The following is a 27,919-nucleotide window of genomic DNA, read 5'->3' on the forward strand; positions in this document are numbered from 1 at the left end:
TATATGACAATTGAAGTCGATTTTGTTTTTCTGTTTAAAAATTACGTGTTTTTATGCGAAATTGATTGGAATCAAATGAAAAATAATTGAAAAAGCGAAAATAATCACTTGAAAACTATTCGATAAGTGTGTATATTTGCGGTAAATATATTGTACATATTTACACATCTATGCATATATGTGTTTATAATATAAAAACTTTATATACATATATCTACATACATACATACATATTTCACATCATGAATATTTATAGCTATTTCTCTTGTAATTTTATCGCTACTAATAGTCATTTCATTTCCTATGTGAGTTATAAATATTTATGACTTTCTTGATAATTATTTTACCATATTTTAACTGTTTCTGTTGTTTTGCCGTCCACTTGCAGGCACACCCATCAATCGTTTACCAATAATGGCGAAATCCGTTTTAGATTTATATGAATTATATAATTTGGTCATAGCACGTGGCGGTCTAGTTGATGTTATCAATAAGAAATTATGGCAGGAAATCATAAAAGGACTACATTTACCATCGAGCATAACGAGCGCTGCATTCACGCTGAGAACACAGTAAGTATTTGAGATTTTTTTTTTACACTAAAACAACCATGACCAGAGAAAGCTTTTACTTAGAGCACTTACATACAAAATGAATCGAAATCTTAAGATGCTCCACAGATTGGCCTCTTATTAGATTAAAATCCTTTTTCTGAATTTGGGCCGTGATGGGGACAGAGCTTTTAGACTACGAAGAAGTAGAAAATTTTATGCCTTTATAACAGTCTCGACCAGAATATATGCCGCTGAAGAAGCTTTAAAAAGCTTTCTATAGGTGATTTGCACGACAGTACAAAATATAATGAACGCTTAACATGCTATGCAGGCGGGCAAGCAGGTGCCATCATAGGTCTATCTAAAACAGTGATGACACGGAAAGCTTTTAATCTTTGCGAAAACTTTAAAAACTATCGACCGCGGACTACATTTATATAAAATGTATGGTGGCCAAAAGCTTTTTTAGGCTTTATATTGATTTTATATCAGTAATGAAAAGAGAGAGTTTTCACGTTTTGCAATTATTAGTTTATATCACAACTAAAACCAATACCGGTGGCGAAACTTTCTATAGATTTTTATGAACTTGCACAGAGTAAAAGCTCTCTTTGGTCATCGCAAGTTTATATAAATTATATAAAAAGCCTAAATGTCCATCATCATTTTGTGTGGATCATACTTTAGGCACAGTCGGCGGAAGAATTTCATTAACGCTTTTTGTAGATTTTATATGCAGAGGTAGGCGTAGTGTAGAGATCTTTTTTTTTAATGTATAGAAAACTTTAAACAGCTTATCTAGCGGAATTTGTTATCGTCGTAACTGACACAAATGCTTGAAAATAAAAGATTTCTCAGGCCCCCACAGACTTAGCGGGTTATGGGAGCAGATTGAGCAAAATGGTCGTAGAAATCATTAATCCTATTAAGGATTAAGCTTCGTAAGTTTATGTCCTCACTGGCTTTTAGAAAGTGGGTAAACTGTTTTAGAGATCATAAAGCTTCGTCAAAGCTTAGGTGGATCTAATGCGAACACCAAAATGCCTTAAGGCTCGTTGTTTGTAAAAATTTTGCTCTTTTTTCGAACAATAATTTATTACTTTAATATATTTTAAGAAAGGTTATAATTCCATAGCAATTAAATTTTGTTGGCGCGTGTATCTCCATTTTTGCAAGAAAAAAAGTATGTAATAAACGAATCGTCAACAACCAGTATCCGCAGTAGTAAAGCACAGCAATGTGAAACGTCTTGTTGGCCGCAGTTACTGCTACTGCTACATACTACATTATTGTTGTCTCGAATTGACGACACATTTTATGTGACAGACATTTGACCGCGCCCTTTTCGTTCATCGTCGCGCACCCTGCGACCAGCTATGGGCGGTAACTGCAGAAAGCCACCAACTGTCTAACGAACAAACTATTATGCAGTTGCATGCCACAAATATTGGAAAAATACTTGCGACCGCAAATATATGCTGGCTGCAACGATTTCTATTGCATTTTATTTATTTTGAAATTTGTTTCTTTTATTTGTGCTGACACAAAAGCAGCTTGTGGCTGGCTGCTTGCTAACTGGTGTCTAGACGTCAGCAGCAGCGGCAATCAATTATAAAAATAAGTTATGTTTTGGTTGCAGCTACATACATATGTATGTATGTATGTATGTATGTATGTCCTGTGCATACACATTGTGGCATGCAACAATGTGGCATGATGAGTGGTTTATAATTACAAAAAAGTGGAGAAAAAATGGAAAAGCTTTGCTTTAACTGTGCATACCAAACAATTTTATGCGTATACGCCATGGTGGTCCCACTGAGGCTGGCGTGTGGTTGCCAACGCCCCGAATAACAGTTACTAGCAGATATTTTTTTTATAATTTTAGTCAACGCATATGATTTGCATTGCATGCTGAGTCTGTGTCTATCTCACAAACAAGACGGAACAGCTTTTTTTCGAAATTTTTTTTTTATGTATGTACATACGTTAGGGTGGAGCAGAAACAAAAAATTTTGCGTTTCAAAATTTTAAGAGCATTACATTTTTTTGTAACCGATTAATACTTCCTGCCTCCCCTTTTCGAATTAAATTTTGAGATTTTTTGAATTCTAAAGAAAAAATTTAAGTACGCAGTTTTGATGGCTATTAAAATTTGTATAATAAAGTGAAAGTTTAAAGTTACACGAAAATGCAGCAGATTTTTTAATTGTTTTTATTATTTTTTTGTTTGATGGTTGTACGCAGAAAAAAATTGTTAAAAATCAAGCGTAATTTTTAGCTGCTTCTAGAGGCAAAAAGTATTAGACCGTTTAAAAAAAAATATATAGAGGTATTCTATTGACGTCCAAAAGCAATAATTCCCCGTGACTAGAATTTCTAAACGCACAATTTTTTGTTTACGTTCCACCCTACTGTACATATATGTGCGGAAAAGTTAGTTAACCCTACTTTACCAATTTATCGCCTAACCAATTTTACATTGCTGCTGAATTTTCGCATTCTACACATAATACATATCATTCGCCTAACTACGCCCCCCTCCCCAGCCGTCTATGTCACTTTGTTGTAGATACTGCAACAGCAGCGTCTCCTTCTTCGGCCAGCAGACAATAGTTCGCAATTTTTAGTACTCATGCCATAATTTGCAATTGCTAATAACAGCTCATAAAAATGTTGGCTTTATTTGTTGCCATTCGCATTTATGTCTGCCATGGTGCAAATAACTAAATATCTATAAGCAACATTTGCGCTTTTGTGTACAAACTAAGAAGTATGTTTGTAGGAATGTATGTATGTATGCATTGCTACTGCTAAGTACCAATACTCTCACACACGCAAACAAGTACATACACAAGCACAGCCAAGCACACAAGTGTTTATTTGAAAGCTTTTGACAGCCATAAAGCACCCAATAGTACCTAAAAAGCGTACGAAAATTAACTAAAATGTCACATTTTGCGTTTTACTGTACACAAGCATATTTTCTGAATGTGTGTGTGTGTGTGTGTATATATGAGCTTTCTTAGTAAGTGTTTTCTGTTTCTTTCATATTTTTTGCTTTTTGTTTTTTTTTCTGGTCGGTTACGCCTCACATAAAACACATTTGTAATAGCAATAGTACTCATTTATGGCTGCCGCTTTGTGGTTTTTGGTGCAGAGACTTTAATTAAATTTCAATTTTAACTTAAATTATTACACCGCATTAAGATGGCTCATTGTGGGAAATAGTTGTGGTAGATAGTACCCGTAAGTGTGAAAATTTTCTCACACCTAGAAACAGGTGTATTTTACATATAGTATGTATGTATATTGAATATTAAATAGAATGCCCGCCCTCACCATTAGCTAGAGAAATAACTGCTTTATCGGCTGCTGTGAAAGTCTCCCCTATTTAGAATCGTATATAACAGTGTTGGCCAGTACCTCGCTGTATACTGTATATAGAGTAAAGTTCATACTGCCTATCACTGGCGGCTAACGTTAGTTCGTCTTCTTATACATATTTCAGTAGAATTCGCCTCGACTATCCTGCCCTATCACCGAATATAAGAAAAAACGTTCCTTGACTTTGTAAGAGTATCCAATCGGATCGAAATCTGGGGGTATACCTGCATACATACATATGTAGCAAGTACCTGTATATTCAAAAACGCTTTAAGCTATCATCTGAGTTTATTTTTTATAAAAATATTTTTGAAAACTTATTTTATTAAAAAAAAAAAAACTAGATTTTTGGAGGTGTTGTTAAATTGCTTCAGCTCACGTAAATCTTAATAGTTTTCCAAAATATTTTGGCAGACGTCTTAAAATATAATTAACTTTATAATTCCGATGGAAAAACAGTACCGATTTTTTGGCATTTAGAGTGATACATCCTAACGTACATTTGTATGAAAAGGCTAACTGATAGCAAAAAGCTTTTCGTATCACATTTTTGATTTTACGCTGACCAGGGATCAATTCTTGGGTCTACCGGGTGTTAATATGTACCTCTAACCACTCGGCACAGGCGGCCACTCTTCTTCGATCTTAAATATCTAAAATATTAGCTGTACCAGGAAAAAAGTTCGCCGTGGGTCCGACAAAAATAAAAAAAAATTTTTTCGTGATTACCTTGCAAAAATACTTTAAACTCAGGGGTGTACGGCAAACTTTTTTTGTTTGCTTATAAGATGGTACAGTCTAATGTACATACATACATATGTATGTATGTAGATTTCCAGTTGATTAATTAGACTAATTTTTCTCATGAGAAATAGTCTCTTACATATGGCCGTGAAATACCAAGTATACACCACATACATTTACATTCCTTTACACATAGTTATGTAAAATTTTAATTATAAATATCACATTAGTTATCACCTAACTAATGAAAAAACAAAAAACAAGCACTGAAGCGGAAGAGACAATAATAATCGCTTAGAGTAAATACGAAATATGTACAAATTGACATTGGAATTGAATTTATGAATGTGTTTTTATCTCCAACACTCATACAAAGAAAAATTTTTAAGAAGAAATACAAATGGCAACAAAAAGTGACTTTGAAGGCGACCGACTGAGATTGAAATTGCGAGTAAATGGCGTTCATAACGACGGCGCTTGTGCTTTGGCTTATGAATGGATTACATTTATAGGAAAATTAAAAAATGGCCACCAATCAGCATTGGAATTGATTGCCAATAAAAAAATATGATTTTGAAATACTGCTAAACCTTAAGCCATATTAGAGGCGTTAGCAAAACAATAATTGAATGGTATTGAAGCATAATAAATATGTAACTAAATATACATACAAATGTATATATGTATATGTATGTGCTTGTATACATACCTATAAGGTATGCAGCGTACATATGTATTCGTATTGACTTCTGCGGTGATTAAGAAAAAACCTAAAAATATGAAGGTGCATACAAACAATGCAACTTTTTTCAAAATTTTGTATGGCCATACGTGTTGGAGCAGAATTTCGTTGCGTATTAAATTTTTGTATGTGTAATTTGCAAATAATTGGCCTTTTAGCTTTGCGCCGCTTAATTCATATTCGAATGTAGTATAAGAAACGAGATTGGAAAGATTCAAAGCAAAAAAATAAATATACTCGTATGTTGTATGTATAACAAACATTTTTGGTATTCCTTTTTTGTGGCCTTTTGGCACGCACCAAGTTTTCTCCAAACCTACTTAATAAAAAAAAAACCTTTTTACGTGTAAACGTAGTAGCTAAGCTAATGGCAAAAATTATTTTTTGTTGCTTATTTTTTGGCAACGAAATGCATGGTATTATTATTTTTTTGTCTGTTTTAATTTATTTACTACTTTTTCAGTTTAATATTTTTTTACATTACTTCGTATTTATGCCTTTTATGCCTTTGATTCATGCATATTTTGAACTTTACAACCCTTTAGTGCATAGAGTAATTTGGTCCTACACCTTACACACGCAATGCACAATTAATATAAAAAAAAATTTTCAACCATTACTTTTTTTACATATCGCAATCACGGTGAAATTTTGTAATATTCAATACGTAATATTCAATACATTGAAATTTTGTAATATTCAATACATTGAGCCTTATGCATAAAAAGTGAGTTTAAGCTCCGATTCGATTTCCAGTAAAATTTCTTAAGCTTCGGCTCACTCTATCAGTCTGAAATGAGTCTGAGCTTAAGCTCGCTTTTTATGCATGGGGCCCATTGTATGTTCTCATACTACTGAGTTAAACTGGGTTTTTTTTTTTTTTTTTTTGTAAAATAGCACTATCGAAATCAGGAATTTTTATATGATCTCATGCCCCTGCATAACTATTAGTATGATTAGTAAGAATTAAGGAGCGATATATAGAGAAATCGTTTCTGGACTAATATAATATTTATATATCGTCGATGCTTTGCAAAATCGCCCATCGACCAAATTATAACTTTTGTTTTCAATTATCCTTTTGGAACATGTTAAAAATGTGCTTTAAAAATATCATCTTTCAAGATTTTTGATTTTAAATGAATTTTGCGTAATCTCTGAGTTTAATTTGAATCCTAAAAATTACAAAAGATATTTTCCTTTAACTAATTTTCTCGATGTCCTTGGGAAAAATCCGGCCGTCCCACAGTGCCGCGANTAGTCCTTTCAGGTGTAAAGTTTCAGCCCATTCTGATGCCTCCTTCCACTTATATCAACACATGTCCACAATGACTATTTTCATATAAAAATGCAAGAAAAACTCGGTTTTCTCGAAATGAGTAACCGGTACAGAAAAACCGATTTCATTTTTGAAATTAGAGGGGCATAATACTTCTAGGTGTGAAGTTTCAGCCAATTCTGACCACTCCTTCTATTTTTGTCCATCATTTGTATGGAGTCGCGGCACTGTGCGTCCTATTAAAAAATTAAAGATGCAGCTTTACTATAAATACGCTAGAATATAGGAAACATCGAATTTATCGCATTTTCTATATGTATATATACAGTGACGAGCAAAACAGTAACATGATGTAACACTTTTTATTTCNTTTTACAGACATGCACATTAGGTATGCCAAATTGCAACCAGGAACTAAAAAAAGCAAAAGCATACTGAACATTGTGTTAATAATTCTTTTTTTGCGTGAAAATTGTCAAAAAGTTATTAAAAATATAGGAGTGAAAAACTGTAACATTTGCCTTAATTTACATTTTTGTCTGCTGGTTTTGTTAATCAAATCGTTATGACAGAGGAAGCAAAGATGTACCAATAAAAATATACAACAACAGTATGAATGTCGTTAGAACTTGGAAAGATAGCGACAGCTGAAATAAAAAGTGTTACTCCATGTTACAGTTTTGCTCGTCATTGTATATATTTTACATATTTTATATACTACACATATTGCGGCTGTGAAACATTGGCCCACTTAATTTTTCACTCTCTACCGATCTCGGAGATACCGCCTCGTATGATGACTATTGTCATGTCTTCGGAAACTCTTTCGAAATCCAATCCCACGTAGCATTAACCATTGAGTGTTATTTTTGAAATGATGCTTAGTATATGTTTATTCTATCCTTATGAAATAATTTCAACTCATGAGTCATTTTAGGGTTAAGGCTCCGAACATGTATGTAAATATGAAGACCGTTTTATGGTGTCGCACCGTGAAGGATAATTGGCTTTGCTGGGTCAGCTAAGATTTGCTTAGACTGTTGTCTTGGTCCTACGTTTTTCCAATAAACACGTGCAGACATGGCTACAGTTGTCATAACAGCCCTTTTAGTGCCATTGTTTAAATAGTTAATCGCAAAAACATAGCCTTGATTCCCTAAGCTGAAGATGCTTTTTCATGAGGCGATTTATTTACACGCAATAATGGCCTGCAATGTTTAATTGCCGAGAAAATCGCCTCATATAAATCATCGGTTACTTGAATGGACTATTGATCGGGGCTAACCAATTCCCTATGCGTCTTTTCTACTATGAAGTTGATCTGCTTTATAATACCGTCAGCTGAGGGATATCATCACACACAATGTTCCACAAAACATACCCTATCACTAATCCCTGGGAAACACTTATCGTTAATTTGTCCTCCAAAAATCTTTTAATCCTGCCATAACCCAGTACTATTTCCGAGTGCCAGCTGGATATGAGTTTTTTCACGGTAAATATATGACTTAAAACTGCGAAGAGCTTGAGATAGTTATTTCCATTCGTGGTTAATTTTTTTATAACCATAACCTAATTAAAAAAAAAAAACTCAAAAAAATCTAAAAATTACTTGTTGCAAAACTATAAATTTAAAGTGCAATGAAAGAAAGTGCAGTTATTTCAGTGGTGGTGGCACTATCGACAGTTTTGCAACTCTAGCACTCACCACCTATCACTCGACTATTTTTAGCTGCTCGATTATGAAGAAGTTCCCCACCTCTCCCAATATTCCAAATTTGTTTGCTTGCTGCTTCTCTTTGCCTCTTTTCCCTTTTTTAGTCCTCTTCGCCAAGTCACATATCCTCAAGATACTCGAGAGTTCCGCCGAGTGAATTCCATATTTTGCATTTAATTAATAAACACTACAGAAATCAGTCAGCAATAAACAATGAAGACTTGCACCACTCATATCCACATGGGCACAAATTTTTTAATGCAAATCTAGCAGAACTTGGTGAGATGTTACAAAAAGGCGCAGCAGAAAAGCGTAAAAATGGCAATGGTAACAAGCAACACCAAACCGATCTGGGAAACTTAAACAATAAACGTGCAATAAGCGTAAAGCAACAACAGCAAAAATTAACCAAGAATAAAGTGAAGTGTAGACAACTGGACATTGGGCGCGGATAAGCCAACAATTAGCCATGAATATTGGCATTGCTATGAAGAAAAGATGATACGAGATCTGGGATTGGTCGGTTGTGGCGTTGAGCGTTGATTAGCGCGGTGGCTAAACGCGTCGGCGCTGTGTGACGACATGCAAGCGAGAACAATACTTGTTCATGCATGCAAATAGGTTTGCGTGTATGTATGTTTGGACGCCTGTCCCTCCAGTATCCTAGCGCTGGCCTTGGCTCGTTCCATATCTTTTTTTCTTAGGTTTTTGTCTGATCTTCCAAATAGCTGCTTCACTTGAATTACCGTGTAAATATTAAATGAAGGAGCAGACCACAGACGCGTTTGCCTCCACATAGCACGAATACGAGTAACTATGCATAAGGAGTTCAAGTGGTTAGTGCATTCACATGTGTATGTATGTACCCAGCTGAGACATGTAAATGTGTATGCATGTGGAGTAAAAGATTCTTATATCAACACTGGTGGCTAGAGGACGATGCAGTGCATAGGGCAAGCACATAAGTATATAGTAGAAGTATAAGTAGATGTGTATGCATACATATGTACAGTGGTCCACAAAATAATAGGAGTGCGAGTGACGAGTTTTGATTATTTTTTAGATCTCAAATTTGTACAAAAATCAGAATTTTCAGTATGCACTGCATACTATGCAGGCTATAAAATACCATTGATTATATGCACTTTTTTTTATATGGAAGAAAATTTTGAGCAAAAACAAAAGCCAAAAATCAACGCGATATTTTAGCAACCTCGAACTTTCACTCCCTTATACTAACCCATTCCCAATTCTGGCAACTGTCTTGAAAGCACTTTACTGTCTTTCGAAAGACTAATTGGAAGATCTGCTAACGAAGAGGTCTTAGTGTTATGCTGTTCGCCTTTTATTTAGCAATAAGTTTTTTTAGAACTTAAATCAAATTAAGATTTATATATATTTTTTTTTAAACAATAGAAATTAATACATAAAGAAAATTAAATTTAAACTAAAACTATGTATTTTAAAAAATTAAAAAAATTTAATTGAAATCTTTTTAAAACAATAAAATCAAAAACAAAGAAAATAGTATAAAAGAAAATTAATTGACAAAAGGAAAAACAAATTAAATTAAAACAGAAAAAATAAATTAAATAAGTTTCCAAAAATTAAATAGAATTAAAAAAAAAATTTTCGTATTTAAACAATATCATATAAAAATGAAACGAAAATGAAATTAACACGGCCATTCTGGCAACTGTCTTTCAATTCACCACTATTTTTCGAAAGACAATTAATAAATAAAAGAAAGCGAAATTAGAAAAAGAAAAAATTTTATCAAAAAAGAAGGAAAATTAAATAAGATTATCAATATTTTTATTAGAAAAGACAACAAAAATATATTTTTCTTAAAAAAAAATTAAGTCTAAAAATTAAAGAAAATTAAATTAACAAAAGAACAACACACATAATTTAAAAAAAGAAAAAATAAATAAAATAATTTTCTAAATAGTAAATGATTTTTACACAATAAAATCTGAAAAATTAAAAGAAAATTTAACTAAAAAACTAGAAAAAAAATTTAAAAAAGGAAAAAAATAAAATAACTTTCTAAAAATTAAATGAAATTAAAAAAATAACCAAACTATTAAGGAAAATTAAATAACAAAATAAATTAAATGAAAAAAGAACAAATACATAAAATAGGTTTCTAAAAATTAAATTAAACTAAAAAATATAAAAACGTCGCAAAACGGATTAAATTTAAAAACGAAAAACATAAAATAAGTTCCTAAAATTAAACGATTTAAAAAAAAATATGTGATATAAGATTCTAAAAATTTAAGTACATTAAAAAATATAAAAAATTGTTGAATTTTTATAATTTTTACACAAAGTTTAAAGTTTGGATTCATGTGGTATTTGTTAGATAGTGAGCTATACTTTTATAAAAAATACAAATCGCACTCCGAATATTTTGCGGACAGCTGTATTTAAGCATTTATGTATGCAACTTGTGTGTATAGGTATTTATGTCTGACTCTTTATCATCATTTTGGTTGTTGTTTAGTCAATTTCTACAGCTGCTTGGCAAACTCATAGTCCACAGGAATGATACTGGTAATGATTATAGCTTTTAACGCTAAAAACATTATTGTTTTTATTGTAGCTGCAGTTGTTGTTGTTGTTGGCGTTGCTGTTGCTGTTGCTTTTTGCCGCACTGTTGATCATGTCTGTTAAAAATGTTAATTTGAAGGTACCTGCTTAAAACTGCAATAACAACAACAACTACCGCAGCGCAGAGTAAACCATAACATCTATCGCCAAGCGCGTTTTGCCTAGCCTGCACTTTATTCATTTGTGATGTTGCACTTGTGCATGTGTACGAGTAGTAGTGTTGCTGCATATGCAGTATGTGTGTATATAAATGATCACACATTTGATGTGGGTAAACACCTGAATCGGTAATGGTGCAATTACCACCAGGCGGTGACGGCTAAAAGAAACATTTCTAGTATGTATGAATGTTTTTTTTCGTACGTATGTGTATGCATGTACGCGCATGTCGTCATCATAGTCAAGTTGCCGACAACCTGAAGAAAGAGTGAATTCATAGGCGCACTTTATGTTCAGACGAAGCCAAAGTGACTTATTTTCCGACCTGGTAAAATTTCCGGAGATCCCCAATTTCACACTTGAAGTTTGCCGAAATTTCAAATGGTTCAAATCCAATACTATCCACACTTGGAAATGAATGGGAAGTAATAATTACATAGGCCCGGAGAGGATGGTTGCCTGTAATAATGTGGGCCACACTTGGACCAGAGCATCGGAGCTGTACATTGGATTTCATTAAATTAAATGGAGATGAAGAATAGGAACCAGAATGGAGAAAGGAAGGTAAAAGGTGCTCACAATAAAATCCCCAGCTTATACCTATGGAAATTATCCGGGTGTGGAGAAGTAGTGAGGGCAAATAGATTCAACCCCTTAGATTGTGAAGCCTGTTAGCTGAGGGGCATATGTTGCTGCTGCTGGGTAGGAGAACGAGGTGTATTTTATCTTATCACAGTCAGATGGATATTACTGGATAAGTCACTCACTAAGTCTAAACTTCCCAGCATACAACTAACAGAATTCCAGCCGATTTGTTAGATCTTTTAGCGCCCCGAACTACACTACATCTCTTAACATAGAGAAGAAATTTTGCAGTCGAAACATAGTCTTTGTTTATCAATTTTGCACGGAAATGCGGTTAATATGTTACCGCAGATTTGGAATCTGTGAGACCCCACGTCCAAGCTAATGCTACTAAAAAAGTTCATACTTATAGGTTAGCAATCAAGGTCTTATCTATCGCGTTCCACCAAAGAGGAATGAATGTTTATTAGACATGACGAAAAGGCTTAAAAAAGACACGATCCTGGCTCTGTCGAAAAAACCCGGGCCCTAACAAAAGTGGAGTCAGCACTATCCTTCCCCTTAAGCAAACATAATACCTTTAGCCCTTCAAGCTCTAAGCCAATGTCATCTGTACAAACACCTGCTCTCTACCAAAGCCTACGCCTGCGTGTTGCCATTTTATTTGCATATTGCAATTTACGAAGCCATAGCTCACCTAAACGTCAAGTTTGTAGCATGGCACAGGCATCTTCGTCGTCTTGATTTCCTTGCTCCTTACTTTTGAGCACACATACCTATTCGCAGAGAAACAAACAAGTTTTCATAGTTTCTTTTTTTACGTGCGGTGTTTGCGTTGTCTTCCATTAGCATTCTTTTAATTTAATTAACACAATCAAAGGCTACACATATATTCACTTGCAACGCTTCCTTCTCTAGATAGGTACCACTCAAAAGCGGCTGCATCATTTGGTGCCGTTGAAGTCAAACCGTCAAAACAATCGTCGATCAACAGCCAGCTAGTAGTGATCATTTCCTTTTTTTTTTCATTTTATTAGCATGTCTTGGTTGTTGTTGTTGTTGTTGTTGTTGTTGTTGTTTGCATTCAATCGCGTTAGTACTCTATTATTTCAATATTTAATAAACATTTCCTTAACCCCTTGCCTGTCTGTTTGCCTACCCGCCTGCTGGATCGTACGTTTGTTGGTGCGTTTTGGTTAGCGGCCGATCCGTTGGCGGCATCTCAGCTTGTCGGTCCGTGTTTACTCATTGGAGAATTTGCATTTGCATTTTGTCTTGTCATCGGAGTTTGTCTTATTGCTCGTAGCGTTCTTTCTCCTTCCACCGCCCCGCCTTTTGTCTCTTTCCAACAGTTAAGTGCAACAATGGAAATATTTTTGTTGATTTAGGCCCACAGCCACGATCGTTGATAATCATCATTGACTTCTCATGGCGAAGGCATTTATTTCTTCGATGTTCGCTTGGATTTGTGTTTCAAATGTACAGCCTTTTTTATTTGATTTTCTCAATTAATGTGCAATGCCATTCAGCGGCGTATATGAAAGCAATGCAAATTTTTTGATTATGACTAATAAATACAAGAGACAACACTGGGGTTTTTTTTGTAACGCAGGCATTAAATATTTGTGTCTTGCTATATTGAGGAGTGTATCAGAGCCTTATAGGAAAGTCTAGGAGATCGAAAAGGGCTATATGTAGTTGAAAACAGCGCGTATTCAAACAATGAAGCTTCATTTTCGTATTAAATATCGCTAGCTTAGAGTGAAAATCTAGTTTTCCAAATTTTACAGGATAGAACCTAAACTTCCCGAACTAATTTGTTCAATTACTTTACACAACTTTCAATACAACTTTTTTGCGTATTCAAATCCAAAAAAAATAACTCATACAAATCGGCAAAATTCGGCATTAGCGAAAATGTGTTGATTCCTTTAGGGCAGAGGTTCCCAAACACTTTTTTCTAGTAGATCCCTTTTAAAATTTTACTAGTTTCGGTAGAGCCTCTGCTGCTACATTTCTACCATATTGCCAAAACTCGTCAAAAATTGTGAAATTTAGATCTTACGTTTAGTGGAAGAACGCTCTTTCATGTTTAACTCACAAATAAAATAAATCTAAATTGATTGCCCGTGAATTGAGTTGTAATAAGGAAGATTGAAATTGTATTCCTCCTAGAGAAATCTTTGCGAACTTGGCCTTAAAATACACTCCTCAAAAAAATTAAGGGAGGTTCAAAAAAAGCAGGTTGAAGCTTAATAAACAGGCCATCTAATCCATAGGCTGGCCTAACTGAAAAAAAATGTTGTTGTGACCATTTATCACCGAAAAATTATACATGTTTTTTTGTTCTCTTAATTTTTTTGAGTAGTGTATTATCTGCCTACATTGATAGGAAAACCAAGCCAATATTTTTGTTATTTCATGGACCCACACTTACAACTTATGAACCCCGATTTCCTTTTCACGCCAACGTAGACCCCCTTCAAGTCTCTCGTGGACTCCTGTTGGTTCACTTGGCCACTTTGGGAATCACTGCTTTAGGGTATTCTGCTTCTGTCTGCCATAAAAAAGTTGGTGGTTTTCCAGGTACATATCTATTCTGTACCTTAGTAACGAGATTCCATGGCACCGAAAATAAAAATTAAATACCATGATTTTTATTTTTAGATCATTGCAAAATTGTTAATTTTAAATGTTTATTTTAAAATCAAGAATAATAGTTAAATTTTGATTTTTATTTTTTCGATCATTGTCAATCGTTATAAGGAAGATGGGTTTTTAATTGCCGTTTTAAATCCTCTATGATCTAATTAAATCTGAGGTTAACGGTTATGGGATGATGCAAAATTTTTTTTTCAAAAATAAAGTTTATGTTTTTAATGAAAAAATAAAAATCATAAACAACTAAAATGAAATGACGAAGTATTTAATACTCTCCTTTATTCTCAGAAGACAAGAAGACCAGCTTCTCTAGTGATCTCAGATAGAATGATTAGTGCATCTGGTATCATTTATGCTAAAAAAATACAAATATTTAGTTTGTTGCCTTTTTATGCGGAAAAGTTTCGTTTCACAATTAATTATATGAAAATCTTTAACTTTAATAAAAAACTTGATTATAAAAAATACAAAGAACAAACTTTTCTGAAAAAGGCTTTCACTTAAAATTTCTAGAGTCAATATCCGGTAATCCGGCCGGATACTGATCTAAAAAGTCGGATAACCAAAATATGGCTGCATAAGCCGGACTCCGGATATACCGAATACCCGGCACATCCCTAGTTATTACTTACTCTGACAACCGTCTAAACAATTCTCTAACTCATCGTGCAACAATTCAAAATAATACAGTCAACACATAGTTTTCACTGCTTCCTCCTGGATCACTAAATCCAGGCGTAACAAATCCAACAAAGTATTACGAGCAACAGCGGCTCTGTTGAATTTCTGCTAGGTAAGAGGCAACAAAGACGCCATGCCGCCTGGCTGCAGATCACCGAGAGTCGGAAGTAACGTTGCTTAACAACGCCTCTCAACATAATCTAAAGTAGGGATCACACGAGTTGTACATTTGTCTAGATTTATCCATTTTCACCGTTACAGAGTGGTATTGTTTGGAAAGTTGTTATTGAGCTGAACTCATTCTCGTTAAACATTTCTAGACAATACCACTCTGTAACTGCCAAATGGACAAATGTACAAATTGTCTGATCTCTGCTTAAGGCTCCCACTTTGTACTCCTCTGCCTCCAGACTCGATTCGAGCTTTGCCCAACAAAACCTTTTATCTAATGTACATTTCTTCACAATTAAAGCTGTCAAACTGATTGGCATATAATCATCCTTTCCTAGTTTTCTCCATTACACTTTGTGGCTATCTTCGGATAACCACCATCCAGGCGAAGTGATTTAAAGCCGTCAAAAGAGGCTAGAGAAAATTTACTGCCTCCACAGTCAGTATCCGTGATGCTATAAACTACTTTAGTCTGGTAGACCGTCCCGTCTCGCGATACGCTTTAATGTTTTTGAGAAAATGGATTTCCAAGAGAATGTTATAGGTGTTCAGCAGCGTCAAAGAAGTAATGACAGATAAAATAAATGCTCAACCATAATTAGATTGCGACAAACACCGATATATAAATAAATGTATCGATAACTATTACAAGATCGAGTTTGGCAAGGGTTTTCTGGTTGTTTAATTCCCTTAGATTTGGAAACAGGTGGCAATTACTGGAATGTTAATCCGAAGAATGAATACAGCAGATCGGCGGCTGAGTGGAAGATCGACCTATCTCAGCCATATATGTAATACTTCTTTATTGGCAGGAAGCTAACTTCTCAATGTGTAAGCATTCCGTAATCAAAGCGAGACAGTCTAGTACCGTTTTTGTCAATGTATTGTGTACTTGAGTGCCGTTTTTGTATATGTGTTGTGTACATGTTTATTTATAAACGTGTGAGTTCCTATTCTTTCGTACGTGTTCATTGATATATCTGTACTGTAGTGTTTTCGGACGGTACTAGCTCTTACTGCCAATATAGGAGTATTACATATATGATCTCAGCATCCCGTTCGGAAACGCTCTATCTTAGAAAATGGCTCAAGAACGCCCTACTTCAGAAGAACCCCATAATTCAGAATTAGCTTAAAGAACGCAGAATGTTGTTCTAAAATGCCCTGTCTCAACTTAAAATATGAGCCGTTTATTTTGAAAGTGGCATAAGTCGCTTCGTACTTCTTGTGCTTTAATGACCACAGCGTCAATTCCCGTTCTGCGTTATCGTGAAGTGAAGTGAAAAGTATAAAATTAACACCGAAATAAATGCGGTGTAAAGGTGTTATTTTTATCATATAACATTTTCTTCGAACTAGTGTATTAAGGCTTTCCAACCTCATCTTATTTCGAATCTTAGTTTTTGTTGAATCATTACGCGCTTAACAAAAGCATGTGAGCGCGACAAGGATAATAATATGAAGGTTTCTTTACTTATATTTCCAAACATTTTAATGCCTGTTGCGGTTTTCACTCCGTAAGCAATTATCCAAAATTCTTCAGAGTCCGATGGAATGGTTCTGAAAAAAGTTATTCCATGGGAAAGTTAAAAGATTTAAATATTCAGTTTCCGCTGCTTTTCTTTCCTTCAAAGTCAAATAGTGAATTGGCAGGTCCCTGAAACCCGCCCTCTTGTGATTCACACACTTTTCTGGTGACAAAATTAACGTTTTTTTTTTTAAGTATTTAATTGACTAGGTAATCGGTTCAAAAGTTCTTCGATTAGGGTGACTAAACATTTTTGACAGTCTTTTAATATGCTTCTTAAGTCAAGTTTATCACGCAGTTTATTAGCCTTTTCTGTATTTTTAATTATCGTTGGAAACTAAGTTTTGTATATTTTTATAATTGGAAAAAAATTATTTGAAGGAAAAAAATCGCCAATGGCGATTTCCTAAATTTTTACGTGCAAATATCCAAAAAAGATCGCTAAATTGGCAGAAAATCGCCAAATTTGGACACTCTGATTAACGTATTGAAATATCACTTTCTTTTTGACGAAATTCGGCTGTTTTCGGTTTCACTGAACTGGTCCGATGAATTGGCATATTATTTATTAATACTTCTGTGACACTTCGAAAACACACTTTGGCAATTTTTTCCCTAAATCAATATTTCATAGGGTTCCCAAAATAATATTTTAACGATTAACTAGCCATAGGCGTGGCTTAGGACGCCCTTTTCATAGAAGCGTCATAAAAAATATACAACTTTTGAAGAGAAGCCTATTCTTATTTTTTTATTCCAAAGTCAAACCTTCTTAAGTCACTTCAGTTACTTTTATTAAAATATTACAGATTTATTAGTTTTCTCTCTTCGGAGGCTTTCTACATACATAGTTGAAGAAAATACTAGGCATATGTATAAATACATATATACATACATACGTATATCCACATGTGACGCCGCACGAAGAAACACACCTTACCGTTTTTTTTGTTTTCAATTTTAAAAGCCGAGCTGAGCGAAAAAGATACAAGTAAAATCATGCTACCTTTTCTTTCGGCCGTCCCGTAAAATTACCCAAAAGACGCTAACGTGTCTTTCTTCGTCACATATGTATATACATACTATATATCAAGAAACTTACTCAAATCAAACCCTACTAAATCCCAAATTTGCTTTCCTCTCTTTCAGGTATATGAAATATCTCTATCCCTACGAATGCGATAAGAAAAATTTGAGTACACCCTCCGAACTACAGGCCGCCATCGACGGTAATCGCCGCGAAGGCCGCCGCTCCAGCTATGGCCAATACGAGGCAATGCATAGTCAAATGCAAATGGTGAGTAAAATCAAAAACTAATTGATATACTTAAAGCACAAAATAATTATTAACACCATACTAATCAGCATTCCACTTTCTCTTTCTCCACACTCTAGCCACAAATCGGCCGTCAATCGCTGCCGCAAGGCATTCAACAAATGTCACCGTTGGCGCTTGTCACACACGCCGCCAACAATCAGCAGGCGCAAGCAGCGGCCGCCGCTGCTGCCGCACACCATAGACTGATGGCGCCCACCTTCGGCCAAATGCCGAATTTGGTGACGCACGAGTTCGAACAGCGTATGATGGAATACCTAAAACTTATACAGGTGAAGAAGGAGCAACAGAGTAGCGTTGCCGCGGTTGCAGTAGCGGCGGCGGCGGCCGCTGGCGGCAATGCTGCCGGAGTTGGAGTAGGCGAGGCTGCTGCGGCAGCGATGGCCGCGGGGCGTGTAGGTGCAGGTGCAGCTTCTGCCGGTGTTGGGGGTGGTGGTGGTGGCAGCGCCGGACACATAAAGCCGCAACGCCAGCGTTCACAGAGCCCAGAGATGAGTACACGCGAGGCGATGAACGCGTTGGAGATGTCACGTGTAGCCTTTTGGCAAATGTATCACAACAACACCAGCCCGCCAGCGTCGATGAATGCCTCGCCGCAGGGAAGTGCTTTAGGTGCCGCAAGCATTGGCGGTGGTGGCGTCAGCGGCGGTGTTGCACTTGGCGTAGCGGGTCTGAGCGAACAGCAGTGAGTATTTTTAATCGTTATTAATGGCGCCATCTGCTGGTAGTTTTACTGGCATATTCACCTCGCTTGTGCCACATGCCCTGCCTGTGGTTTGCATCCATACTAATCACTATATTTTGTTTTTCACCATCTTTCTAGCAGCGAGGCTTTGAATCTTTCCGACTCACCGCCCAATCTCACCAACATAAAACGGGAACGTGAACGCGAACAAACACCGGATGCTTGCGACCGCGACGATTTCCAACATCAACCACCGCCAGCGAAACGTGGCGTTGGTGGTGCGTCAGCTCTCAGCTTTCCAACCAGCTTTTATCTACCGCCTGGCATGGCAGCAGCAGCAGCAGCGGCAGCGGCCAATTTTCATCAACACAACAGCAACAATCTGCCACAGGACTCGGATGGTGAGGATAACGACGAGGATGGCAGCGATGCACATAACATGACTGGCAACTCATTGACACATGCGGGCGGAGGCGGTGACGGTGACGGCGGCGACGGCGACGGCGACGAGAACGATCGGTCGGCATCAATGAATGGTCATCACCACCACCACCCGCAGCATCATCGCCATCAGCATTTGCCACACAATTTGCACCTGCCGCATCATCAACATCTCGGCAACAGTTCGAGCGGTAATCACGATAAGTCTGATGACTCGGCCATTGAGAATTCGCCTTCGACTAGTGCGGCGTCCGCAGGTGGTGGCGGTGGCGGTAGTGGTGATGGTGGTGCTGGCAGCGGCAATGGCATTGTTGGCGTGAGCAGTGGGCACATCTCTCCGATATCCACAAAGAAGATACATCTCTCTAAACAGCATAATAATAATAATAATAATGGTGCCACTTCAGCGATGGACTGCAGCGGCAGTGGTACGGGTGGGCAATCTAGAAGCCCAGGTTTGGGTGGTGTAGAAGATGCTCTCAACCTGCTATCGGGCATGCAATTCCGCGTTATGCGAAATGGTAAGTATAAGCGACGTGAGGGAAGTTTCATTTACTCTCTTTTAGTGGAGATAGGATAAGTGAAATTTAGAGTTGAACAATTTGCAAGTTTGTAGGTTCATGGAGGAAATGTGCATCTGTGGTAAGAACTAGTAAGAAATTTTTTAGATGCAAAACAGGGGCAGTGGCGCAACTCGCACTTCGTTATGAGACAAAAAGGGGAAAAAGTCGTTTCTAAACAGGATTTTTTCTGATCAAGTTTGAAGCAGAGTTACATACTTAGATCTTTCATATAGACAGCAAATTCATACAGGCTTTTACTTCTATCCATGATAAAAACATGACTTCTATCGACTATGAAAAGCATTTAAGTCAGGCAAATAAGAGACTGTTTTCTTAAAGAAACCTATTTTTTTTTATTAAGTACGGCTACCGGCTAGGAAGATCAGCCATTCGTGTTTTTCAAAGTCTTAGATTTAGAAATATATTGTGAACAAAGGGTATGCTACAGTTTTCTCCCTAAGCACACGAAGCCCTTTCGTCAATATGGAGCATCCTCTTATCGACACCTTGGTCCAGAATAAAAAGGTAGAGACTTGCAAGGCTGTAGCCCCTTCTAGCGAGCAAGGGAAACCACGAAATGTTGCTTACATTACAGTCTCTCGTATTTAGACATGGTAGGCCGTGTCTACTTAGCGACACAGACTTTGCGATGCAGAGCTATGCAGAGAGCATTGCTATCATCTCTTAGAAAAAGAAAAGAAGTCTAATCCAACGAATTGATGACAAGCTCTTATGGAACTTACAGGTAGATATAGTTATGTAAATGGTCAGGACCTTGAGATGGACATTTCGATAACTTACTATCCACGCAGCCGAAGATCAGGAAACTTCAAAAGATTGCTATCTAGACAGGAGTGTTATTCAAGTGTCTTCTGCTTATGCAGATTTTATTTGGAAAAGGAACGATCTGAACCACGGAAAGATAGTAAAATCTTCAGCGACTCCGAGACGGATCAGGGTGTTGGAGAAAGAATCTGTGGATTACGACCCAGTTTTCAACATGGAGGAAGACGAATCTGTCTTTCAGGCTGAGGTTTACGCGAGCGAACTATTTCTAAGACGGTCTATTAAATTTTAATATATGAATAGGATTTGCCTGTACTCGGGAGATATTTTGACCAGAAAAGAAGTATTCCAGGTATTTATAGGCTCAAACCTTATTAATATCTGGAGGACGGCTGTATATAGCTGTATTAGCTCAGAGAGTAACAAAACTGATCAAATCTGCAATTCAAAAATATCAACTGAGAGATCTAAAACATCGCTCACCTTTAGTAGGCAGGACATAATAGTGGTTATATAGTAATAGTTAGGTTAGGTTATTGAGGCAGACCCCACAAGAGAACTTCATTAATTAGAGTGGCTATTGTTCTTACCACATTACACAACTTAAGATGAGAAGCACTGGGTGGTCAAAACTAAGTTCCGCAGGCAGCTGATGTCCCCTCCGGAGAGCTTTGCGGGGATTTCGATGAAATGCGCAATGAATGAATTACGGGCAGCTGCACTGAACCAAAAATCCATCTCTGGATCAAAGAAAAATTTTCCTTACTTTAAGGTTGAAAATTTTACCGAATGAGTAGAAAATTCTACCGTATGAGTAGAAAATTCTCCCGAATTAGTAATTTTTCTTTGGAATGTGTGAAAACGTACACGAAAATATAGAACCGTGGATGTAATCTATAATTTTGAAGAAATGTTGGGCATGAAAAGAGGATACAACTTCTTTAGTGCTATTTCGTTGCCATTTTTCTTCATTTTGATTGCTGTTTTTCTTCAATTAAGAGAAGTTTTTTTTTGAGTGTGAGAAGGGAATGTTGAGATGGTTCCACCTCGTCCTTCGAGTAGCTGCGGCAGTAGGGATCAGTGTCGACATTAAGTTGCGACACGGTCAGTAAACCTGTAAGAAGCGAGAGTTGGCTCTAAGCCAGTCAACAACTGGCCCGAAGGACCTTCCAACTTTACATGTCAAGGTTTTTGCCCAGCGCTCGCTGAGCCGACAGTGAGCTCTTCTGGCCAGGCGCAGGCCGCAGTTTGCCAACGGTACTCCTACGCCGTACCTATCCGAGGTGATGGCCTCGAGGGTGCTCTGCCTAGCCCTGCAATTTTCAAATCGGCTTGATTTGGAAGTATTTTGAGACGGTTGAGAGAGAGATCAGGCATTCCCCGTCCAGTTTCCAACGTGCCGTTAGCGATACCAGTGCTCTGATTGCCGATTGGCCATCAGAGTAGATATTTACCCCCCCTAGTGGGAAAAGCATTGGTGTGTAGCCAATCGGCTGCCTCCTATATAGTCACCAGTCATTTTTGAAATTTAGGTGTTGCATAAATATATACATCATTGCAGGGTGTGGCGGAAAAATCAGAGCTTACAACGTGTAGCTATCACCATTTCCTAAAAATAATCTCCAGACGTATTCCAACATTCGATATCGCTAATTTTCATCACCAAATATTTCCAAAATAAAAGAGCGTGCACATGCAACATGTAGTTTCATGTCCTCTCATTCTGCCAGATTTTGCTGTTTACACATTGCATCTGTTACTTTTCCATGTTGCATACTTTTAGGCCCACTGCTTTTCATTTAGAGAATTTTGTCGACGAAAATGTTGGTAGCGATTTTCAGTATTCCACTGCTGATTTACCTCCGAATTATGTGCTATCGAAAAATGTCAAGCTTGACTATTTGTCAAAAAAAGTATGACTAAAACAATGGGCCGTATGAATAAAAACTAAGCAATTGCTTTTTCTTAAAATTTCATACCTTCTACTTCAATTTTGTTTGAATACATTGAGTAAAAGATCTGAAATTTTAAGAAAAAGCAATTGCTTATTTTTATTCATACGGCCCAATGCTACAAAAATTAAATTTTAGGCGCTTTAAAAAAGCATAACTAATTTTGCCAAATACAAATAAGTCTTACCGGCATAGTTTTAGGCGCCAATTTTTGACAAATAGTCCGGTTTACTTATTTGTGAAGTGCACAGAATTGCGGGGTTAGGCTTATGATTCCAATATTGAATACCTTAATTCCTTTCTCGATGAATTATCGCCTCTCAAAAAATTATAATCTAATTTTTCTTGTTTCCTTTTCTTTCTTCTTGCAGGCACTAGCGCCAATGGTGAACCACAATTGGTCGTCAATCTCGAATTAAACGGCATAAAATATTCGGGTCTATTAATAGCCAATACAACCGGTAACAGTTCCAGTAACATCTCACCCGCGGACCTAAGCCAGAATAAAACGGAACTCTTAGACAGCAATAATATAACAGATACGACGGAGGAAGCCAAAGATGTGAGCGGGGGTGGTATAAGTGGCGCAGATGCTGATATCGAAGATGAAGACATTGCCGATGCAGCCAGTACAACGAGTACCGAAGAAACGCCGACAAAAGTGATGAAAAGTGGAGGGGCTGCAGTTGGAGCTAATAGCAATGGACCCTTAAGCGATGGTGGCGTTTTACAAGATGCGCTTATGACAACGTCATAAGCAGAGGCAAAGGAGAAGGAGGGAAAATGTGAAAAAGGAAAAATATTTACAGGAAACTATTTGTAGTTAGGGTTGCTGCCGCAACAGTGAGCCAGAGGGCAACAGCAGAGTGGACAGCTACAAAACTACGAGAAGTGTAGGAAGAAAAAGTTCAAACCTTTGCTATGATAACTACTTATAGAAAATAAGCATACCGAAATATGACTGGAATAAAGAAAATCCTAGAATAATATAAAATGAAAATGTTCCACAGCTCACGCGGAATTGTACATAGAATAAGACAACAAATAAGGAGTAAATAAGATCTACTCTACCATGTGCGACCTAGATCGTTCTTTAGTAAAAATTTCTTTCGATGCTTACGGCATTGCTTTAATAATAAATAACTTTCAAATCTCTACACTCGACGAAGTAAATGCACCAGGCTATTAAGGAGCATTTCAAATTCCGAACAATTTCAAGGACTGAACTCAAAACACAGAAACAATATTAACATCGGAGGCGACAGAAGTAATCGTAGCTTGCATTTCCTAATCAATCTCTGCGTTTAGAAACCGTTTCAAAGCTTTTTTTTTTTTTTAATTTTTAAAGCGAACTGAAGCGAATGGAAGGAAGCTACAGGGCAAAAATGTCTTATTAAGTATTTCTGAGTGGTAGTGCTTCAAAATTAGAAATATTTATAAAAAATGGTGGTTTAAAAAAATTGTGAAAGCAGGAAAAATGCACAATACTGAAGGATAAGAAAAATCTTCGGAACCCAGCTCTAAATGAAGAATAGAAATCGTGCATATTTGCAAGTAAACTAAAAATACCAAAGCATACAATTGATTTAACATAGAAATGTACATACATACATACCTACATACATACCTACATACATAATTTTAATTAAAGTGTTATTTTTCTGTAAGAAAACTACTAGAAAACTAAGCGCAGCTGCATTTGTAATAGCTTCACTTAAGCGAGTATTTTAACTTTAAATATATCTGCTATTAATTTCGGTTATAAACTTAAAGATTGATATATAAACACACACATATGTATGCATATGACGAATTTGTCAACAAAAAAAAAATATTTGCCTAAATTTAGTTTATATATGGAAATCCTGAATGCTTATAAAAACTAATTTATACATACATATAAGCATATAATTTTTTGTTCTTTGTCAGTAATTTGGAAAGATTTTGTTTTTTGTAAAAAGATTTGTAGGCTACCTATTTTTAAAATGTAATTTTTATATGCATGTAGATGAATAACATAAGTGAATTTATTTAAAATAGCTTAAGTACTAAGCTTTAGGTTAAAGCTTAAAATTAAGTTTAGTAGATAATGTACGATAAGAAAAATCCGGATTGTAACTGTTAAACTGTGTCACATACCTACATACATGTACCGCATATATTTAAATAATTCTCGCGCCGAAAGTTATTGACTTATTTTATTAGATGCCTAAAATAAAACTCAATAAAAAAATATCTACTTAAAAAAAAAAACTTCCTGTATGATGCATTTCTCGCTCTAATTTATATTGGGTTCCTTTAAGCAAGTTGGAATTGTTTTAGATTGATATTGTTTGTTTTATTCACCGAGCGCTTTTATTACAACAAAGTACTTTGTTCAATTAAATAGCTTTGACTTAGTCTTTAAATAGCTTTGTTCAACTCAACTGCTTTCACAAAGTTTTTCGAGAGCTTTCCTACGATTCCCCTATTTGGAAAAAAACCAGAGCTTTACAAAGCTCCTAGATTTTCGTTCACATTTATTATTTCACAAAGCCTTTAAAACTTTTAAAGTTTTGTAGAACTTTCAAGCACTTAGGCCCACTTGCAGAAAATCCAGAGTTAAATATATAAATACAGAGCTCAGTACCTCAGAGTTAAATGTTTATATTCCTAAACCCGACAATGTCTCGCTGCATTAAAATCTGGCCCAGAGTTAAGTAACCCGAGGGATTTCTAAATTAAGTAGGCACCACTCTCTCTTTTTTGATGTTTGTTTTGATTGTTTCCATTTATTATTTGAAATTGAGGGCGTGTGTGAATCGGTAACAAAGTTCTATGGGGAAAGCTGTTGAATAATATTTTTACTATGGTGAATGAGAAATGGTTCTCTGAAAAGGGTTTGTTAGTAAACCCACCAAAGTCCACCATCGCTTCTTGACCAAAAGAAGGAAAGTCAACTTAACTTAACAGTCATAGGGAATTTCGTAAATTATTTATCGCCTCAGGTGAATTATCTAGGAATAACCCGGTTCAACTAGAAGTCACTTCTCATAGATGTTAACAACAAGGATTTCAGAAACGTAGTGGTAAAACATAGGATATATCGCCCAAACTGACGTTTTGGTCACTCATTACAGCGACAAAACGGATTATTACGTATGCAGCACTGGCCTAGTGCAGGGATGATAAAGTTGCCACAATTTTGCTTTTTTGGTACAATTTGCAACCAAAAAGTACATTGACACCCCATAGACAGTTTTGGTACAATTTGGAAATGGAGCCTTGCGTATTTATATAAATACTTTCTTCCTTCTCTACTTCACACAAACATCGATTAAATTTTTTTTTACATTACAAGATTAGTAATTCCGATTTCTTATAGAAAGGGACTTTGTCTTTTTCTATCGCACACCTAGAGCACGAGAACTTAAAAAAAATTGAATATATGTACAAATGCGATGTTTGGGAACAAATTAAACTAAATAATTAACAAGTAATTTTTAACAAAAAAAAACCGCCTTCAATTCTCATATAAAAAAATATATATATACATATATCTCATGATCCACTGATCGGATCTTAACCAGATTAGTATGGGACCACCTCTGAGACACTACCTTTCCGATGCAAGAAGAAATCGGTTGACGTGGTCCAAAGTTATGCGGTAACATACATAAATAAATACAAATATTCCGACGAACTGATAATCTCCTCCTTTTTTGGAAGTCGGTTAAAAATGAACTGAACGACCCGACGTTTGCAAACATTTTTAAAATAGCTCAAGGTATATTGGCTATTCCACATTCCTCAGCAAACGTCGAACGTATCTTTCCTGTTCAAAATATGATGAAAACTAAATGTAGAAATAGATTTCAAGTAAAAACATTCGGTTCTTTATAAAAGCAAAAAATTATATCAAATCCTCTCACAATTTTTGTCATGGAATAAGAATACGTACAGAGTCATTAAACCAAAATGTGACTATGTCAAAGAAAGTGAAATGCTTAACTAATTTTTATTCTACTTTTAACACATATATGTACAAACGATTTTTATTTAAAGAGCGTTAAGTCATTGTTTTTGTAAAATCGTTAAAAAAAAAAATTTGTTGGTACATTTTTATTTGATTGGGTACATTTTTTTCAGACGTTTGGTACAATTTCGAAAAATTCATTTATAATCTCTGGCCTAGTGGCCAAAANCAATATGTAATCCGCAAAAAATCGTAAGAACTCCGTAATTTAACATAACGGTTGATAAGATTATTGCAGCGACGTAAATTATCCCAATAACTTAACTTTTAAAATTTTTTATTATCAATTAATAAAAAATAACACAGTTGTAGTTAGCTTTTTTGCGGGATTTCTATAAACTATATAACTTGTAGTTAGCTACAAAAAGCTAGCTTGAAACTAGTTGACAAGTAATGCAGGAGTAATGAAGGATATTGTTTTTTTTTAACGCGTTTGGACAAACGCGTTGAGGACAAATAAAAGGATGATCGAAATTACATATTATCATTTTGAAGTTATGTCTGACGGAGTTCGAATATGGGACCACCTACAGCAGGATATGAAAACAAATATGAAATGTAATAAAGTAAATAAAAATAAAAAATAAAATAATATTTTGTTTTCATATTGATATTTTATGTCCAAAATTAGTTAGTTACAAGTTAGTTACATCAAATGCAGAGGTAACCACCTTTGACTACATCAAATGCAGAGGTAAACCACCCTTGACTATTTCGCGGCCATCGCCATAGAAATATAGTTAGCTTTCGTCAAAGAAAATATACAAATAATAAGTGACTTTTAGCTCCTTCCTAATCAACTTAAAGTTAGCTTATAGTTAGATACATTTCCTGCAGGGTGTAGAGAACATACATAGCCATGTGTGTATGTATGTATGTACATACCTCAGACCTTCTTCTGTTCGCCCATCCATCGGCGCCAGGCACTCAACATTTTAATTCAAGTAGGAAGTAACGTAATTTAAATTTAAAACTAGTTGAATGAATGAATTAAATAGAATTATAATCTGAATTGGCATGGTGAATGCCTAACGCTGACGTGATGACATGATAAGATTAGTAGCCCCATGGCACTTTCTACCTTATGGGCAGTAGCGCCGGCGTTTCCAGACGCGCCGGCGTCGCCGCCGCCGCCGATTCTTTTTGAAGTTGACCACGCCGCCGCCGCAAGGCCTGTCGGCGTAAACCTCTACTCCGTACTGCTTTCCGCTCTCAGTGAATTTGACAGAATCGCTGTTTGTATGACGTCACACTTGTGCAACTTGTTTACGTTTTTCTAGCAACTGGTTATGACGCGATTACACCGATGAGTCTGTG

General features: G+C 36.0%; 1 protein-coding gene across 2 annotated transcripts in view; it reads left to right on the forward strand.

The window, feature by feature from the left end:
- Positions 1-24,476, forward strand: part of retn (retained) — a 56,626-nt gene extending 32,150 nt beyond the window's left edge. Inside the window, exons 3-7 of one of the 2 annotated variants that reach the window (XM_017633064.1) lie at positions 389-572; positions 17,974-18,121; positions 18,220-18,845; positions 18,987-19,807; positions 22,959-24,476. In XM_017633064.1, coding sequence (XP_017488553.1) covers positions 389-572; positions 17,974-18,121; positions 18,220-18,845; positions 18,987-19,807; positions 22,959-23,344 — 2,165 coding nt within the window. In that variant the 3' untranslated portion in view covers positions 23,345-24,476. Of the gene's footprint in view, positions 1-388; positions 573-17,973; positions 18,122-18,219; positions 18,846-18,983; positions 19,808-22,958 lie in introns of both variants that reach the window. The other variant, XM_017633057.1, reaches the window with a different exon arrangement.
- The last annotated feature ends 3,443 nt before the right edge of the window (positions 24,477-27,919 follow it).

Source organism: Rhagoletis zephyria, unplaced genomic scaffold (genome assembly GCF_001687245.7).
Source record: "Rhagoletis zephyria isolate East Lansing unplaced genomic scaffold, Rhagoletis_zephyria_1.1 Rzeph_scaffold_00103, whole genome shotgun sequence".
Lineage (NCBI taxonomy): Eukaryota > Metazoa > Arthropoda > Insecta > Diptera > Tephritidae > Rhagoletis > Rhagoletis zephyria.